Below are 19,951 nucleotides of genomic sequence, written 5' to 3'. Positions count from 1 at the left end.
TATATACAATTCATTATAAGCTCACTTTAAAGAACAAGATAAATGTTTATCAAGATCGCTCACAAGAACTATTTGAGGTGGGTTTAATTTGCGTAAGCCTTTGGTGTATCATATCCACTCTGTAGTATAAAAAAAAAATTTTGTTAGCCTATAAAATACTTATTTACCTATCTGTGACCTAGGTAGCAAATGTGTATGTAGAAAAATCTAATTTCAATAATGCATGATATTAATCTTTTTTCTTCTCCTCCCTCTTCCCCCCCACCTCTCATACATTCAATTTCATACAACCGTACACTCACTTGCCTACACTTTTCTCTTCACACATCCATCTCACTTCAAATCATACACTCATATTCATTACCATTTATCCTCGAATCTGTTCATCCATGTTTCTACATTTATGTTTGATCTCCTTCCATCTCACCAACTATGCCCTGTCCTTTTTGTTTTAAATCTCCCTACATTTCCTCCTCATTCCTCTGTCTGCATCACCCCTCCCCTCCTTCTCCTTCCAGTCGCCATCTATCTGGGCATCAGAAAGCGGCCGAGCCCCGGACCCCCCGATGCGGCTGGGATGTGAGGGTGCGGAGCCCCCGCGACCCGGCCGAGGTGGTGCTAGCATTGCGTGAGGCGGCTCAGGGCTGCGGCTGCCAGGTCCACCTGGCGGGGCCTTTCCTCCTGTCCTGCACCCACGGAGCAGCCGGCGCACGAGTGGCCTTCGAGGCCGAGGTCTGCCAGCTGCCCAGCGGGCTGGGCCAGAGCAGCGGCGTGAGGTTCAAGCGCCTGTGGGGGGCACCGTTAGCCTTTAGAGACATCGCCACCAAAGTGTCCAAGGAGCTGGAGCTCTGAGGGCAACAGGAGGCGGGGCAGGTTGATGACAAACAGGACAAGTTGATGAATGAGGAGGGAGGAGGAGGAGGAGGACCAATGAGGCCTCCACTTCTTCCTCCCTGGGCTCCACCTCATCTGATGCGGCTAGCGATGCCTCGCCTCCGCCAAAGACCCTCTTCTTCTGATGCCACCAATCACAGCCAGACAAACGGATGCACAGACACGGATAGACCGCCATCGGCAGACTTATGATGACCCTTGACCTTGGAGCTGTCAGTGACCTACAACCCTTGCTTAAAACACACCACCACCTCCATACTATGTGAGCCCATGGAGTCAACCAGTTTTTTTTTTTTCATGATATAATGTTTGATGATGGTGAGGATGGTGTTGCTGAGAATGATGGAGAATGGTAATTTGTTTGTTTACTTTGTTATTCCTATTGTATCATATTTGTCATCATTCCTTTTTAAAGAGCTGCTATTTAAAGAAATGTTTTAATTTTTTTGTGTATTAAGTTTATTTTCTTTCTTTAATGCTTTTAAAATGGGCAGAAGTTTCTCGGAGGCAGACGTCACATATTTAAGAAGTGAGCGCGCAGTCTGACCTCCGGCCTCTAGAGGGAGACATGCAGTAATGCAGATACTTGTGACAGACTGATTGAAGCATCACAGCCTTTCTGCCCATCCAGTCATATGACCCATTTTACTGCTCAGTTGGGATTCTTCTTATGTTTGTTTGTACTGTTTCTGGTAAAAAGTTGCCTCTCTGCCTGCTATCCATACTGAATTCAATAGTGGTTATTGACAGCTGGCATGTGAGCTGACATGTAAAGCTGCCTAATCATATAAAACTATGATAATAATTTGAGCTTATGCTCTGACCCTTACAAATACTGAACATTTCCACAGTTTTCTTTCCCCTGCTACCTTTATTAACAGGCAGTTCTTTCAAGAAATTTAAAAATACAGAACGTTTTGTTGGTTTAAAGGTTCAGTGTCTAGGATTTAGGAGGATCTATTGGCAGAAATTGAATGTAATTTTCATAATTATGCTTTTGTTTGCATATAATCACCTGAAACTAAGAATAGTTGTTTTTGTTACCTTTTTTTTTATATCTACACAGGGAGCGAGTCCTTCTCCACTGTGTGCACCTCCATGTTTCTACAGTAGCCCAGAATGGGTAAACCAAACACTATCCTAAATCTTACACACTGGACCTTTTAAAGTACAGTGTAGGATTCAATACGACCAAATGACAAAACTGATCTGAAGATTGCAGGCAAAAAAGGGCCACTTAACATAATTTTACCCGATTTGCCTCAGCAGGTTTGGTTTGCTCAAAATAGCAAAGCAGGTTTTGTCAATCCATTATTCTGAGAGCTAATTTAACTACACGTTCAAGTAAATTAAGTCAACTTAACTAAAAAACCTTTTTGCCCAGAACAAAATGAAAATTAAGTCTTTTTCAGCACATATCGTATGCTTTCAGTAAGTGTCCAGACAACTGATGAGATTAGATTTCTGCCACAAATGTTAACAAAAAGTATATTATTAACAAATTTACAAATTGGCTGTTGCATTTGACTGCTGGTCACATGACAAGGCTTTTTTTTGTATCTGATACAATACAATTTACAATATGATACAAAAATTAAAGATTTCCACTCCCTTTCCTCTTAGACCAATGCCGACATAGACAAAACTTGATCCAACATGAAGCTAGAAAGCCCTTACTTGTTGGCTGTTTTGGTCAATTGTCAAACTGTTAAAAACACAAACAGGCACAGATTTAGCTTCAGCTTTGAATCCCAGTGAGACAGTGTGTTTTTTAAAGGACGACCTTCAAGGTACATGATTACAGTAGCTCATACCGGTTTAGAGTAAATGGAGGAGTATGTTTTTCTGGTAGCACTTTTACGAAACAGTATCACAGTCTGTCAGAACATCATCGCCATCACTTTCCTCACATGTAGTGCAATACAGCCAAAAAGCCAAGAATCGAGACTTGAACAAGCATTGATTAAAACTTAATAGGGCTCCTTGTTTGATTTATTGTTTCATTTTTGATATTGCCGATTTGTTTTTAAAAATTCATTGAGCACCTTTTTTTTGCTTTTTAGCCAGGTTTGCATTGTGCCGTACTGGCAGAGTTTTTAATTAATCTGTATTTTTCTTTTGTAAATTCTTAAAAATCACATTTGTCTCACACATTTAAAACCCACTGAAGAGAATAGTTGACATTCTGAATGTCTTTTCTTTTACATTGCTTACACTTTTTGGCATCATTCACTTCCTACTGTAAAGAAACCTGCTGGAGTGATGAGGAACTTCAGGTTTCCAGGTGGAGGTGCTGTTTGGTTTCAGTGATGCCCAAAAGTAACGTGGTACAAATTAAAAACCACATTTCTAAAGACAAAATTCAAATTATGATCTGTCTCCATGAAGTTTTGTCCGATTTATCAGTTTTCTTTTGTCTAATGTAATAGTAATCAAAAAGGTCGAGAACGTAAAAAATAACACAGCCCAGTCATCTGACTAAAATGTTGGCATTTTACTTTTTGGCAAACCACGGATGCGTTTAAATTTGAACCTGTCATACGTACCATATTGACATTTATACAATTCGTGTCATATCATGTTTAGAAAACATTTATGGAAGCTAACTTTCATGTCGGGAGGTGGAGAGAATGGTGGTTTGCGTTACAGCTAAGCGAGAAGGCTTGTAAGCCGGAGGCAGCTGTTTAAGACTGTGTTTCAACATTTGGAAACATGAAACGAAGGAGACATGTGGGTATTTTTCAGCCATGCATGTGTCAACAAATCAGGATATCTTAAATGGGCCTTGGGGTGATTTCCATTAGTGTTAGCGGAAATTTTTTGGATATTTGGACAAGATTTTGGGAAAAACATGAGCAGAAGGAAATCTTAACCCTAACCCAGTGATTTTTGTGTCTGAACCTGGACAGACCATAAGCACAGCATTGTCACAACATAAAATTGAAAAATTAAGCGTTGCAACTTTAGGTTTTGAACAAAACGTAAAGTTGCATAAAGAAATGTAAAGTTTCAAATTATCCATGGTTTGCAGAAACCTACATTGCCAACATTTATTCTGGCGGTTGGGTTAAATAGAAACTGTAGACTTTGCCCTTCGTCGACCAGTCGGGCTGCAGCGCTGCTGAGACGTGTATGACTGTTGACCAATCAGATTCCTTTATTACTGTTAGAGGTTTATGACTGTTAACCCATTAGACTCCTGTCTCATCAAGTCACGGTATAATTTCGAAGCATGCGACTGTGAAGTGATGAGACGGAAGGAAAAATCAGAATGTGACCTTCAATGACCGATTGAGAAATAAGACACTCAACTAATTTCAAAACAAAGCTGCCAAGATTCACATGTCGACACTGACGACTCCAAAATCAAAAGGTTGTTGTACTTGTATTGTAATTCTATAAAGCCAAGCAATTATAACTTGTACTTCTGAAGTATGCAGCATTTAACAAAACAGATATGTCAAAGGAAAAGTTACGGCAGGTTTGTGATCTTTACGGCTGTAAGATCTACAGGAACTTATCTGTTTAAATGGGAGATTTCAGCCGCAGCAGGTATCCACCACTGTCTGAAAATGTGAAGCTGTGATTTAGGGCTAGTTTTTTTGTTTGTGTGTGTGTGTGAGTGTGAGTGAGTGTGTGAGAACAACTGGGCCTCACTCTCTGAACCTGTTCTGTAGATACAGTTAGGGCCATGCTTTAAGGCTACAGTTCTGTTGTATTGTGTGTTTGAAGCTGTCGCTGTTACCAACATAACTTAACTTATGGGCTGAAATTACAGAAACGATCGACCTGCAATCCTGCATGTCTCCTAGGAAATAATGTGTGACACAAAAATAAAGACTTTCACCCTCTTTCATATTTTATGTCCATTTTTTTCCTCTGATCTGAGTTTGATGTCTTTGACGTGTCATCTCACCAGTCTCTGTGTCTTATTGTCTAATTGTTGCACGATATGCGTGTCTAGTGAAATCTGATTTTAAAGATTTTGTTTAGTTGTTGACATAAAAATTAGGGGTCGACTGATATGTTTTTTTCAGGGCTGATACCGATTATTAGTAACCAAAGAGACAGATACCGATATTTCTTACTGTCAATCTGCTGGAGTAGATCCAAAAGAGTCACAATTACCACATAAAGAAAACATGAGAGAGGAGGTTTGATTGTTAAATGGGGCATAATTTAATTGTCCAGTTATAATTTACAACCAAAAAAAAATGTTTTTTTTCGGTGTGTGTACATAGCCACGACCAGACTATGCATGGATTGATCCCAGGGTGTTACAGAAAATGCGGGAGAGATGAATAGAGTGACAGGAGGTTATAAAGAGGAACCAAAGCAGAGAAGGAAAAGAAAAGATGAGTGAGATTTACAGAAGTAAGAAAAGAAGGAGAAAACTGGAGTGTCTTCTTGCTGGAAAGAAGTAACCAGGAAGTAGCCAGTTGGCCGAAGCCAGTAAAATAACTTTACAACAGTGCTACCCGTTCATTTTTTTTTTTTCATATAAAAAAAAAACAAACACAGACAGTCATTCAATCATTGGTTGTCTGTCCAATTTACTTCTGGGCGGGGACCATGCCATCGATGGCCTCTCCCTTCTCAAGCTTCTTCTCCATCTCAACCATCAGCTTGACACCGTCAACCACGAGCTGGACCTGCTCCACCTCGGAGGAGCCCAGACGGTCAGCGTTGGAGATGTCGAACACGCCACCCACGGAGGCTGTGTCCACACCACCTGGAGGGAAAAGAAGCAGTAGGTGAAGAAACGCAAGCTACCTGGGTATTCACATAAAGAAGGATTTAACATTAACAGATTTTTTTCTGGTTGAAGATAATCAAAAATAATTTCTACCACCAGTACTTTTTCTTGATGTTTTCACCATATTTTGGTGAAATTTAGGTAAGAGAGGGGAGACGATAATGCTTCTAACTGAAATAAATGTTGCAAATCATACAAAATATATATGTTTGCTTCTTAATTTTTATAACTAATTTTATAAATAATTATAACTAAATCTATTGGGGTTCCTCTGATAATACTTGTCACTAGATCTGTGACCATTCAACTCCTTTTTTTTCTTCTTTTAGTACCTGTGCCACGCTTCTGCAGACGCAGCCTGGTCAGGATCTCCTCGAACTTGGCATGTGTGCTGAGCTTGGGCAGCTTGACGTGCACGCCACCGCGCAGGCCGGTTCCCAGGTTGGATGGGCAGGTCAGGATGTAGCCCAGATGCTCGTTCCACATGAAGCCGTGGTTGTGCTTCTTGAAGATCCCCTCAATCTGACCGGCGAGGAGGAAAGTGAAATAAACAATGCATGATTATTAGAGTATAATTAGATGTATGTCACTGACTTCTGACTAGACCTATGAAGAAAAAACATCATGCAGTTGTTGTATGTATGTTTCAGTGCGTTACCTTCTGCAGGCCGGTGCAGAAGCGTCTGAAGACCTCCTTCATGTTGCCTCCCTTCTGCATGGAGATGACACGCAGGTGATCCTCCTCGTTCACCCAGACCAAGAAGGTCTTGTTGTCGTTGTGCCTGGAGAAAGAAAATCTGGCTCAGTTTCACTTCATTCACATATTAGACAAAAGGGTCAATGAATGTTGTGTGGATTTAATTTGCAATTTGTTAGGGATGTGCCTCATAGAAATGCGAAAGTAAACATTTGACCTTGGTTGACACACTAACACTGATAATGTGAATAATCTGAGGTGCACAGTTGTGGATTTACAGAATATGCTGCAGCTGAACACACTGTGCTTTGGTATACATGACACACTTTAACAGATGTTTGAAAACAAAGAATCAGATTGTCATGTTGGGGCTGTGAGAGAAAGAGACAGATGGTGTTTAAGGTTGGCTTGGGAGTGGCAGATGGGAGATTTAGGCTCAGAGGGGGTTGTTTGTTTACAGTGTGTATATTTTGTTAACAAAGGCACAGAATCTGCTGCTACAGTTGATGATAGCACATATCTGATCATCATTTTTTGCCTTTTAATTTTGAATTCATGAATTCATCTGTATGCGTCTGTCTCTCACCAGATGCCTCTGCCGTCGGGCCAGTCACGGGCCATACCAGCACAGGTCAGCAGGGGGGAGACGGGCTTGTCGAACAGGAAGTGATCGGCGATCAGCTGCTCCTGCTCGGCATCGGTCATGCCTGTCAGGGGGTAGTACTTTCCCTTGAGCTCACCCTCCAGGTTGGCCAGGGCTGAGAGGACAGAACCAAGAAGATGTGGAAAGAGGAAATGAGTCAGTTTTTCTACAAATTACAGCGTTAGATTGATAGATTAGCCTTATTGTAATTATTTTAACACTCACCCTCAATGGACAGCTTCTCAATGGCTCTGCGCTCTCCACGGCTGTTGTGGGGGGGCAGGGTGAATCCCTTGATGCTGCGGCCGGTACGAACACGGCTGGACAGCACGTAGTTGGGGTCCAGGTCATCACCACCCTGAGAGAGGAAGAAAACACAACAAACATATTATTTTTGTATTATAGGTATAGTTTTTAAACCTTTTATTTATAGATGAAGGAGTGAACTTCTTGTAGTGTAGGAGTGGATTGTTTTCATATACAGTAAATATAATTTGGATTGTTGCTCAGGAAATGTATATAAAGAATCTCTCAATATTCACCTTCAGGTTCTCGAAGTTCAGGTCGGTCTTGTGCTTGTCGGTGGGTTTGTATCCACCGTGACGGTCGGAGATGACGGGGTCCAGCAGATCCTTGAAGACCTCATAAGACTCCTCATCACCAGCAACGCAGCCGACAGTCATGATGAAGGGGTGGCCTTGGGGACAAGAGGAAAGATGACAAGGTTGGTCACATTGCTAGCCAGTTCAACATAAAATCAACATAATTTTATTATGTACAACTCCTGTATTAACTTAGAGGTACTGACAAATGCTGGTATTGCCAGGTTTAGAGGGCAATCCATAATCAGAAAATCACATATAATCATAACTCACATTTTCATTATATATTGTGTTTGCTTCATTTAATTTATGTCTCCTCATCTTTACTGGGAGTGTTAATCTCTATGCTGATGACTTGCTCCGTCTTACCGGGGTTGTCAACACCAGTCTGGGTGATGTCATCCAAGGTGAAGCCACTGGGGGTGGACTTGCCCCTCAGCTTGGCGTAGATCTCCTTGGTCAGCACCTATAGCGAATTACACACAGTGCAGGTCAGTGATGATACAGTCACATGATTTCCTCCGTATTTTAAGTTGTGCTGCGTGACAGTGGAGTAACTTAGCACTCAGAAAATCTTGTATACATGCAGAGTAGGATTTGTACCTTGGCCATGTGGTTGTTGTGCAGGGAGAGGTCGGGGTACTCCTCGTCCACGGAGAACTTCATCTTGTAGTCATTGTGGCAGTTCTTTGCCATGGCTGCGATTCTTACTCCGTCTGAGAGGAGACGAGAAAAATAAGAGAGCACTTGTTATTTCTCAGAAACTGCATTTGGTGATACTACAGTAAAAGAGAGCATAAGTTGGAGCTTTTTTAATAAACTTTTTTATTAGCTACATGTATTTTTCAAATATCATTTAATGTTCCTTTGTTGTGGTGATGTAAGAACGAATACCATTTTTCTTTTCTGGCATTTCTCCAAGTTTTTCAAGTGTCTTGTCTATGAGTCTTCTGGTGAAGTGGAGACACCTTCTCATTCTGTCTCTCTCCCTTTCTTACTTTAATCTTTCTCTCTCTGTCAGCTGTGCTGTCCACGTTTGTCTCCCTGCTTTACTGCCTGTCCAACCGTCTCACCACCTGTCTCCCCCTCACACTGCAGATTATTAATAGCGTGGTTCTCCACCCTCCCATCTCTACAGAGAGCTACAGTTTCTAGCACATTATGATGAATGATCTTCTCTTCTCTCTCACTCCATTCAGCCTCAGACTAATGCAAACTTAGTCGCCGAGCCATGCTGTAATACGTAGGTAGCAGAGAAAACACTGTGGTACCAGAAGTATACAAACTTTTTAAAGAGATCAACAATTTTTAAGAATGAAATAGCGCCAGAAATGCTAATGGTACTCTTGCAATATTTGGTATTTTCCTTTTTTTGCCTTGAGACATAGTTTAGTTAAAAATATATATTTCCCTACACCAACACATACATCTCAAATTTACAACTTAATGATCTCGAACTTAAACAGAAAATAATTTAATACAAATTTCTAAATGCGGAGCTGGAACCCACAGAGCTGCAGCTACAGAATTTGGGTCAGAAATAGATTTACAACCTTCGTAGCTATCACTCTGTATCTATTTACAAGCTGGTCTCCCTCTCTGTGAGACAGACGACTCCTTCAGTTGCTTGAGGTGTAGTTGATTGATGACACACTCAAAGGTCAAAGCATCGCCTGCCTCTTTTAGATGACTTCACAAATTCCATGACCAAATTGAGCGCTCCTAAACTATTCAAAGTCAAACTTGAAGCCTGCCCTGCTAGCGTCAGCAACAGCTGATACATAGTCACACAACTGTTTCAGTGACACCAAACTGCCCTATACCTAACTATCCTTTTTAGCAGACTGGTGCTACTCATAGCCAAGTCTTCTGAAAAGAAAAGTTTCACTACAGTGTGCACCAAGAGAAGAACGATCAGAGTAGATTTTAGCAGTTTCCATATCCGAAGAAATATGTGCAAAGCTTTGGAGGAATCCAAGACAAAAAAAATTTTGAGAAAATGAAAAGTTTTCACAGCTCCAGTTCACCAATGGAGGAATCTGTCTGACAGATATTTGGTTAAAAATAGTTTGGTCAGGGAGAGATTTTTGTCCATACTGATACGGAAAAATCCCCATAATCTTTCCCATGGATTTATCAAAAAAGCTGACTAAAGCATCGCTTTGCTCTTTTACCTGCTTAGGAGAAAAGAAAGAAGTAACAGTTCCCGGGATCAGGTCCTGTGCACCGAATATAGGGGTTGCCCAACTCTATCAGGTGATGGGCTTAAGCTTTTATACCCAAACCTCTGTCCCTATTGGCTGACTAGACGAGGGGTCCCCTCATTTGATTGGCCACAGGGGGTCTTCTGTGGCCGGGTGAGTTTTCTAAAAGGAAAGAACGAACATCACACTACACTCGAGACGAGAGACAAGGCAACAGCTGCAGCTGCTCAGCCCACCCTTTCACCTTCCACCTGCTCGTAGCTGCTTGGTAGTAGCCTGCAGGACAGAACAGTTGGTACAGAAACACACACATACATTAGATACCGGCTGCATGATATGGGGGGAAAAAAGCATATTGCGATTATTTTGACGGATATTATGATTGTGATACGATTCACAATTAGTGGGAATGATCATCTTTGCATCAAATTTTCACTGAAAAAAACTATTAAAATCATGATGATGTGTCTGTCTGTCTGTCCCAAACACACTCTCTCAGATCTGGACAACAAGATTTGGCCAGGAAACCTCTGCAGCACTGCAGTGCTTCATTATAATGCTGTTCTGTGACGCATTAGCATTATCAAAAAACTGCAGCTTCTGCAGTTTGGATATTTCAATTGGCCATATTGCTATTTTCATAATATTTCAATTAATTGTGCAACCCTGTATTAGATGGATGCACATGTCATAACTGCTGACTCCTCTATCACTGTTAAGGGCTGATGTGGGGTGCACTGTAAACCCAGATTTAGTTTAAATTAAACTTTTGAGCGCTCGTTAATTATTCTTTTATTTTTTGTGAAACCCCTCTGCCATTGCAAAATCAAATTAGTTGTTTGCACTAATCAGAAGAAATATGCAGTACAATGATCATGTTAAGCACATATTACTTAGTAAGTTAAGTTTATGTAAGGGAAGGTAGGGGCCTGACCCCCCCCCCCCCCCCCATATATATTGTTAAATAATCAAGACATTGCGAACCATGATAAAGGTTATTATTGAATTCAGTCTTGACCCAATCACATTAATATAATTAGATGGATATAGGGAAAAATTGGATTGATTTGTACTGAAGTATTGGAACAATGCAAATTAAAGGACTATACTGACTCATTAAGAGATTATTATAGGGATTTGATGGTTAACATATGCGAATTATCGAATAGTTATTTTTATAGATTAATCTTATGTTATGTAGTGTTTATTTAATTTGAGCAATTTTGTACAGCTTAGTATACTTTATGTGAACTAATGATTTTAAGTAAAGCCCACCAATGTAAACTAAATATGTCTACTGCATTTCATTATGTGTATAAGTTTGTACAACTAAACCTGTTTAGTTTCATCATGTGTGAAAACTTAAGCGGTTTAAGGCAACGGGTTTCCACGCAGTTTTCTAGTAAAGCCAACTAATTTGGCACAAGAGTGTGGGGGTCAAAAGTTAGAATAACCACTTTGTCTCAGATTACATCATCGTAATATTCAAGATTACAGGTTGGATTACATTGAGCGGCGGCCCTCTCACCTACCAATTTACTAAGTGGAGGTATCAGAATGTGTCAGTTTAAGATATGTGTGACTGTGTGAAATAGCATGTAGTGATGCATAGTGACAGGCTGTCCAAAGTTTGCAAGTCAGAGGAGGGAAAATGTAAATTTTGTAGCATCATATCAGTGCAGCTTCCTCAGCTCATCTTGTGTGTATCAGTATCCTGCCTGATGTGTTTTAGGTCAGAATCTCTCACAGGAGGTTATACATCAGTCAGATCTGACTGTAATTGTGAAACCTCATGTCTAGCTCTGTTCTGTATGAGTGCCAATGTTCTTAACCCTCCACTAGTAAAGTGATAGTCCTCAGTAATCTACCCGCAGACAGATATTAAATCACACACGCATCATGTGACAAAAATTAAATAACAGGGTGGAGCTCAGAGACACTATGACGCAGACAGCAGTCAGTGAAAGATCCAGGCTTCCCTAAAAATCAACAGGAAACTTGAGGTCAGTTATTTAAGGAGATTTGTGTGATTGCTGTTCATTGCAACTTGCTATTTTTTAATTTGTATTTTTAAAAATAGATAAATATTAGTATAAATATTAATTAGGAAATTTTAACTTTTTAACAACCCCTCAACCCAACTAAACAAATTATTAACACTAAGAATAAATAGTGCTAAAATACAGATAGACAAGTTCATCAGCAAACAAACAAAACAGGTATAGTGAGTATGTACTGTATGTTGAGTGATTATCTTATTACTGCAGGTCCTCTTGTTTAAATCAGGTACTCTGAGTCTCAGCTCCTCACTCTAAAATCAAGACTCAGGCTCCAGTTTCACAGCTGTGGCGCGACCATCCACAGACGCGACTTTCCACATTAGTCTTTCTCCATGTCGCTACATGTTGCTCAGCCGCTGTGAACATACAAACACACGCCTTCTCATTACCTCAACCGTAAGTCAGGAAGTGACTCTGTAGTGCACAAAATGACACAGAAGCCACATTCACATAACCTTGTAATTCATGCACAAACTATGAAATCCAGTTAACGATTCTTCTCTATTATTATTGTAAGATTAAAAATGAAACGACCCTACAAGCCTTCTTGTTAAATACTTGTACATTTCATGTGTGACATCAGTGCAGCAGCTGTGAATTACTATCTATGTCTTGTAGCAGCCTAACAGGGTGTATAAACTCTATTCTAGATGTAAAAGCACAGTTTTACCCTCCATTACATCCTTTACCACAAACCCCCATCTGTGAACCTCAGAGGTCAAGCTGACTGATGTGTGATATGTGCTGTGTATGTCTTCTGCCCATTCAGACCAGTTAGTTCTGTTGCTTGTACACCACTGTGGCACACATCCAGAATCCCAGTTTAGACTGTCATCCTATCCCCCAGCACTCCCCTCCCACACACACACACACACCCATACCACCACCACCCACCCCCAACAGCCCCAGAGCCCTGCAGCTGCCCCGAGGAAACAGGCACCAAGGACAGTTATGTAACCAAGAACACTATGTAAATGATTAATAATTATTATGCAGAGTGCACACAAATCTGATTATTGAACTTCTTTATGGATTTTATGCATACTAAATTGCAGTAAATTGTCTGTGTGAGGTTATTTTGTCAGAAAAGATAATCCATGTGAGGCAGCAGGCTGCTGGACACCAACTGTGCAACCTCATATGTGCTACGGGTCACATGTGAGATTGTACAGTTGGTGCGCATTGTGTATGTGCCTTTGCAAATGTGTGCATGCACACAGGGTGTGTGAACTTTCCGAAAGTTTTCCTGCAACCTTCCGCTACAGTCTTGCGTTAAGTACAACCTCTGTGAGACTGATATCGTTAGGTATTAGTTGAAACGTTTTTATTCAACTTTTTGATGTTTTTTTTATCGTTCCTGTTAATGTGTCTACGGCCTGAATTTACATGTGCACCTAATAAAATTGATAGACATGTATTATGTGTTTCTGTAAATGTGTTTCCATGCATTGTATGTGTGAGAAACCACTGAAAAATGCAGGATCTTATGATATACGAGACGATTATGTAGTTTTGAAGATTTTAAGATCAACATTTATCTGAATGTCAAACTGCTGTTAGTGATTTCAGCATCGTGTCTTTCGTGTCACTTGTTTATGTTGTGTGTGTTGTAGGCCTGGTTTGTATCAGTTATGCAGCCTGATTCCTAGTGGAGGTGCAATTTACCGATATTGACAAGAATTATGATATTTAATGATGTGCACCTCAAAGCTGGTTGCCACCAACCATAAGATGGAAAAAAGACAAAGATGAAGAACTACTTATCTAGCTACTATCACAGTGTGTGGCTCCTACTGTCACAAAAAATTTACGTCAGAGAAGAGCGAGACCCTCTGCCCGCAGTGTGGATAGATATCAAGATCAAATTGTAATTGTATTTATTTCGGGCCACGATAATCGAGTACTCAAAATCTGATATCGTGACAGCCCTAATGCGTAGATAACATTTTAAGTAGTAAGGCAAGAGTCACTGAGACATATATATATAAAGGAACTTATCAACCTTGTTTGCGCTGGCGTGCAATCTGATGGCAGATTCTTATTCACAGCAAAGGCCTTAGGGAGCAGTTGAGGGTTACATGCATTCACACATTCACACATGGGTGTTGCCAGGAACAACTGGCAGTCTTGAGCACTCAACGGCTTCCACTGACGCACATTTGGGATGTTTCTTCATTATAAAGCTTATAGCCCCTTAATTTGTCCTTGTGGTTCCTGTACTGAGAGGGAAAAAGAAAACTGGACTCTTATGAAGCAGCAGCGGCCCTCACACCTTCTCCGGATTACTCTGATTTGATCTGGACTGTTTCAGACATACGAGTCCTGAGCCAGCGCAGGAAAAAATCATGTTAACAGCTCGAGGAGCCCACAAATAGACGCAGGCATGTGTAAGACGACTCTGTCGATGTGTGCATGTTGTGAAAAACTGTTGCAATGGAATGAGTCTGAGGGAGGAGTGACAGTGTTTTTTCCATGGAGATGTGAGGCTTTGTGTTTGTTTGTACACAACACTGAATGAATCGAAGGTGATGAAAATGTTTCTTTGTTTCATTGCAACATCATGTATATCTGGAAAAACTAGTTTAAGCCTTTTTGTGGCTCCAGAGGAAGCTGAGTAAAGTCTGATAAACTGACTGGAGTGATGTCACTTGAGTCAGTGTTGGTTCGGGCAGAAAACCACAAGTTTGAAAATAAAAAGCATCTTGAGGTGTGGAGTTAGAAAGAAGAGAGCTCAACACACATCTGTAGCTTCTCCCCATCACTGAGTTGCATTGTGGGTAATGTAGGCATCAGATTTTGATAAGAATAATGTGGGAGGTAAAATATATTTCTGCTTCTGCTGAACACTTTCCATCTTGTTTCAAACCATAGTGAGTGCAACAATAACATAAATAATTATCATGGCGGAGCATATATTGTTGGAAGATAAATGACAGTAAATGACATAATGAACATTTTGTGTTGGGCAGTGAGCGGTTGATTGAAGAGATTTTTTGATCAAACCCATTATGTTGATAGAAAACAATCTGCGTGGCATAACACTTTCTACAAAATGCATTTGCTAGTGCAAATTATGTTTATGTATAACTAATTGCAAAGGTCAACATAAATTAGCTTTAAAGGTGCATAGTGCAAAAAGTTTAGAGTATATTTAGGCGTTGATCAGTGATTGTCTCACCAGGTGCTGCATTTTCTCACAGCCCAACCTTTTATTCTTCACTGTTTGATAGTGAATGATGCTCAAAAAGAGGAGAAAGAAAACAGATGATCTGAATTCAGTATCTGCACCAATTTGCCATACAGTCCTGTGATCTATTGTGAAAATTAGACATTGACAGGTAAATGCTTCTGTGATATTATTTTGTCGAATCTGTTTAACAATTGAACTCAAGGAAAGTAGCTTGAATTCATTTTTGAACTCACCCTTATTTTGCACGTAACAGGATGAAAAATGAAATCTCACGCTTGTATTGGAGACTGCATTTTGTACATTTGGAATTTTTTTTAAAAAGATCCTTTTTTTTATGACCAGCCCTATTTCCCTTTTTGGGATACTTAAGTTTACCTTGGCCTTGAGCAACAATATATCTTATTTTTGGATAATAGTATTGAATTTCTGTCAGTTTTGTGTGTGTTTGGTGAAGGTGATAGTGGTGAGCTTACATTGAAACATGATCTACCTGAGTAACTCGTGAGGGGGAAGGAGTTGGGGGTGAACTGTGGATTCTATCTTTAGTGCTGCTCAACAGGTCCTCTGATCTCCAGTAGCAGTTTTCCCGATTGAATTGCATCGACTCAGCTGTCAGTCTGTCTGTAACTCTGTCCATCCTTCGTCCATTCATCTGGTCATCCACCTCCACCTGACCAGATTGATAAAACTTGTGTTTCTTCACCGAAGCAGCAGGACGGACGTGAAGAGGACGGAATAATGGACACAGAACAGTTAACAGTTGGGATTAATCCAAGACTTCCGGTGTAGAGCATGCACGTTATAGTATGACTTCATATGTATCTTCTCACATATGCACAACTTTGGACCTTCACTACTATCACAAGTGAAAGGGCTCGCAAAAAAAACTAAACAAAACAACAACAAAAAAAGCACTGGTGCTACATATCGATATTTTTATTAAAACATGCAGGCACTCTGAACAGATTCCCTTGACAGTTTGACTTCTGCAATCTTAATTTAATTGACAAGAAAAGTTGTTTCTTTCCTTTCAACATTTTAACTCCAGAAAGGTTCGACCTTTTGTCAGTTAATGGCTGTTTCACATTGTAATGATGGCACACGTGGACAAGTTGCAGTCAGTGTGTGTGATAAAGATGCACTAAGAACCTGTGCACTTTTTATGAAACTTTGTGAAACAGTGTGTGTGTGTGTGTGTGTGTGTGTGTGTGTGTGTGTGTGTGTGTGTGTGTGTGTGTGTGTGTGTGTGTGTGTGTGTGTGTGTTTGTGCCATTGTTCCCATTCATTCTGTAAGTCATTCATTTCTAATTTTACATCAGTGGGGGGCAGCTGTAATATTTTACCTCTGCAGTTCTCCTGTGTGTGTGTGTGTGTGTGTGTGTGTGTGTGTGTGCGTGTGCATTGCACAATGTTTTGATCATGGGTGTCAACGTGCATATGTCCATGATGTCCATTCAGTTATGTCTACCATGCACACCTGTGTTCTTTTTGAATGCTGGTCCATGCACACGTCTACACACAAGTGTGTATACATATATATCCGCGCACACACTACTGCAGGGAGAACTGCCATTCCTTCCTGCTGTCGTCTGTCTGTTTGGCGTCAGCAGCAGTGTTGTATTCCCAGTGTGAAGTCCCATCGCCCGTCTCATCTCAGGATTGATCGCATTTTGTGTGCTTAACAGCTTCTAACCCAACTCACACTCGATCTCGCTCTCACACAGACACATACAGATAAACACTCAAATTTCAGAAATGAATTATGAATTGGAAAGATATTGTTTCTTTTGTTTCTGTCTTGGTGTAAATGCAGGGGACAGCAGATGTAGCTGTGTAGTTTTCTTTAGTTACACCACTACTTTTTGGTGTGTATACTTTTGCCACTCCTGCTTGGTGGCTGCATGCAGCAACCCTTCTGTCAATAATCTGATCTTTAGTGTGTTATGTGTGAATTGAAAAGGGAGGAGGGAGCTGTAGATAAATAATTAAAGTTGCTTATTAAAGATGCATAGTCATGACGATGTTATTTTTATTTTTAGTGTTGACATTGTAATGATACGCAATGCTGCTAATGTGTCCTCAGAGTGGGACGCTGCAGCTCTGACTGCACAATGAAACGGTGAGACATGTATATAATCATGATAGTCAGCTGTCCCATAAGTCAGAAAAAAAGAGCTGACAAAGTAGGTGTGATTAGAAATGACAAAGAGGATACATTATTGTAATAACTTTTATAATTAATGATAAAAAGACATTTGCAGAACATAAACGGAAGAAAAGGAGACAAAAAAGGAGTTTACATCGAATGGAGTCAATAGGTAATGAGTCAATAATAGTGTTCTTAAGAACAAAGACTTAACAGTTATTATAAAGGTCGGTGGGCTTTATGAAGAGATTTAGAGGGCTGAACTGATTTAGAGAGGCTTAGCTTTTCACTCCGGAGATTTAAATCAGTTTTCGTCCTCTATGGTCTTCAGTCCAGACAAACTATGTGAGAAAAGGAACATCTCAACGCAATGAAGCAAGCAGAATAAAATATATCGTTGAGATGCAAAATCATGGATAGAAGTGGTTCAGTTCATTGCTTAAATTGACATAAACACAGCAGTTGTGTGCTGTGGAAATGAAGAATATATATATTTTTACTGCAACAGATGAACAAGTAAAGCGGTTTCTATTTTCTGCAGCGAGGTCAGAGGTCGAGGAAGGAATGAGCTCTGGCACAGAGAGCTATATGGGAAATATGTGGTGTCCCTGCAAAGTTCAATGACATAAGTGAGAAACCTATAACAAATGTAAGTGACTGTTTACAGTTTGTCCTTCATTAATTAATCTAATCTAAATTAATTAAGTCTTTTAAAATGTGAGGTTTATTGCAGTCATCAGCTTGTGGCCTGCATGCTTTTGCTTAAATCTCAGTGGAAAGTATGCAACACCTGTCTAGCAACAATCAACCTGTTATTATTATTTGTTCTATTTATTCAACTGTTAACATTGATTATCTGTCTAAATAAATCCCATGTATGGCTTGTTATTGAGACTCAAGACCTAAAGACTGATAATAATGAAAGGTAAAATAAGACTGCAATCAGCAAAATTCTGACTTTTAACTCTTGGTGATACAAACACAATAAAACTAAACTTATTTCCTTATTCTGACCTCGATCCCAGCCCCCGTACCCTTACATATGATTACATGCAGGGTTGTTTGTAGGAAGCACGGACGTCTGGAGGAGTTTCCCCGGGGGCCGGTGGCCTTACATGGCTGGGCTCTGCCTGCACGGCCACCACGGTCAGTTGCTGTTGCTTCTCTCCCTACCTGACAGCTGAGCCATCCATCAGCCCGCTCATATAACTGTCACACACAGGCACATGCAGCAGAACTCACACACACTTCCCAGTAGTTGCTATTTGTTGGGCTGCTCACTGCGTACCGCTTGGTGAATTTTTATTCATGAGAGTTTAAAGTGGACGTACATTTTTTGTGACAGACCTCGATCTTGGAACCTGCCCGAATATGTTTTAAGTGTTTGGAAAGTAGATGAGATAATAGCAGCTCCCTCTAGTTTTAGTATAAGTCTAAAGTAATTAGCATTAGCAGCATGCTAGCTCTATGACCGAATGAATAAAGGAAACGGCGCCATCTATAGAAAGTCAAACTTCACCTACAGAAAAGGAAGTCACAGCATGGATGGATCACTGAAGGTTGTTGCAAACAGTCAGGAGTGTGTCCAGGAAGTGGACGAGGGTGGGTTAGGGTGAAATCTGAGATCTGATTGGTTATCCCAGGGTCTACCCCATTATCCTAAACTATGATTGGCTGCTTTCCCGGTCAGAAGTACACACACACACACACACACACACACACACACACACACAGCACTTGTTCTTTACATCTTACTACATCTATGTAGTCACTTTATGTTTAAGCTGCTGAGCCTCTTAATGTAACTCAAGTTAATTGTCTCCTAAAACCTCTTTCCTCCACAGGCTTAGCTAATGTGACATTAATAAGACTTATACTGGCCACACACACACACACACACACACACACACACACACACACACACACACCGAGTTAATCTCAGTGGATATACTAATCTAAAATATAAGAAAACACAGTGGAAGCATGAACACACACACAACCACCGAAAAATAAAGTGTTTAAGGTTTATTTATATCAGTGATATAATATGATCAGTTGACGAACACCATAAATGATTATGGGCTATACAGTATGCAGTTATTGATTATATCAAAATTAAAACTAATGGGCAATCACTTTGACATGTTTCCACAGGGACAGAATTGTTTAAATAAAATATATTATATCTTTTGTATCTGTTAGATCCCTCAATTTCATGGGGATCAAACTGTCAAACTCAACCTGTCAGTAATAATCTGTCATCAATAATCTGTCATCAATAATCTGTCAATAATGATCTGTCATCAATAATCTGTCAATAATGATCTGTCATCAATAACCTGTCAATAATGATCTGTCATCAATAATCTGTCATCAATAACCTGTCAATAATGATCTGTCATCAATAATCTGTCAATAATGATCTGTCATCAATAATCTCTCTCCTCCTGCAGGCAGTTCATCTCTCTGACAGATAGGTGGCCTCGTCCCGGGCAGGACATCACTGCCAGCCCTGGAGCCGCAGTGCATGGTGGGAAATATGGGATCAGGTAAGCTGCTCAGCTGCGTCAAGACACACAGACATAACTGGACACGTGCAGGAAGTCATGATACTTTGCCTTCAGAATAAAAGCACTGTGTTTTGATGTGATTTTATTGTAGGTGAGAAACTTTTTCAGTTCTGCTTATACGAGACATATTAAATGGGTTTAATACAATACTTGTGTAGCCTATTTTAGTAGTTCACATTTTTGTGCACT

General features: G+C 40.3%; 2 protein-coding genes across 3 annotated transcripts in view; one reads left to right on the top strand and one right to left on the bottom strand.

Moving 5' to 3' along the window:
- The window catches only part of mark4b (MAP/microtubule affinity-regulating kinase 4b), a 53,866-nt gene extending 49,116 nt beyond the window's left edge, over positions 1–4,750 (top strand). Inside the window, exon 17 of one of the 2 annotated variants that reach the window (XM_073481243.1) lies at positions 519–4,750. In XM_073481243.1, coding sequence (XP_073337344.1) covers positions 519–852 — 334 coding nt within the window. In that variant the 3' untranslated portion in view covers positions 853–4,750. The remainder of the gene's footprint in view (positions 1–518) is intronic. The other variant, XM_073481251.1, reaches the window with a different exon arrangement.
- Positions 4,751–5,049: 299 nt separating this feature from the next.
- On the bottom strand, positions 5,050–9,838 carry ckmb (creatine kinase, muscle b). Its single transcript, XM_073480379.1, has 9 exons — positions 9,767–9,838; positions 8,196–8,308; positions 7,962–8,058; positions 7,533–7,687; positions 7,216–7,348; positions 6,934–7,105; positions 6,309–6,432; positions 5,983–6,172; positions 5,050–5,626 (listed from the first exon to the last, which is right to left on the bottom strand). Exons 2-9 carry the CDS (start codon positions 8,286–8,288, stop codon positions 5,448–5,450), a joined length of 1,143 nt encoding a protein of 380 aa, XP_073336480.1. The 5' UTR covers positions 8,289–8,308; positions 9,767–9,838; the 3' UTR covers positions 5,050–5,447.
- Positions 9,839–19,951: the final 10,113 nt, after the last annotated feature.

Source organism: Pagrus major, chromosome 2 (assembly GCF_040436345.1).
Source record: "Pagrus major chromosome 2, Pma_NU_1.0".
NCBI classification, from domain to species: domain Eukaryota; kingdom Metazoa; phylum Chordata; class Actinopteri; order Spariformes; family Sparidae; genus Pagrus; species Pagrus major.
This window is presented reverse-complemented; position numbering and strand designations above follow the sequence as displayed.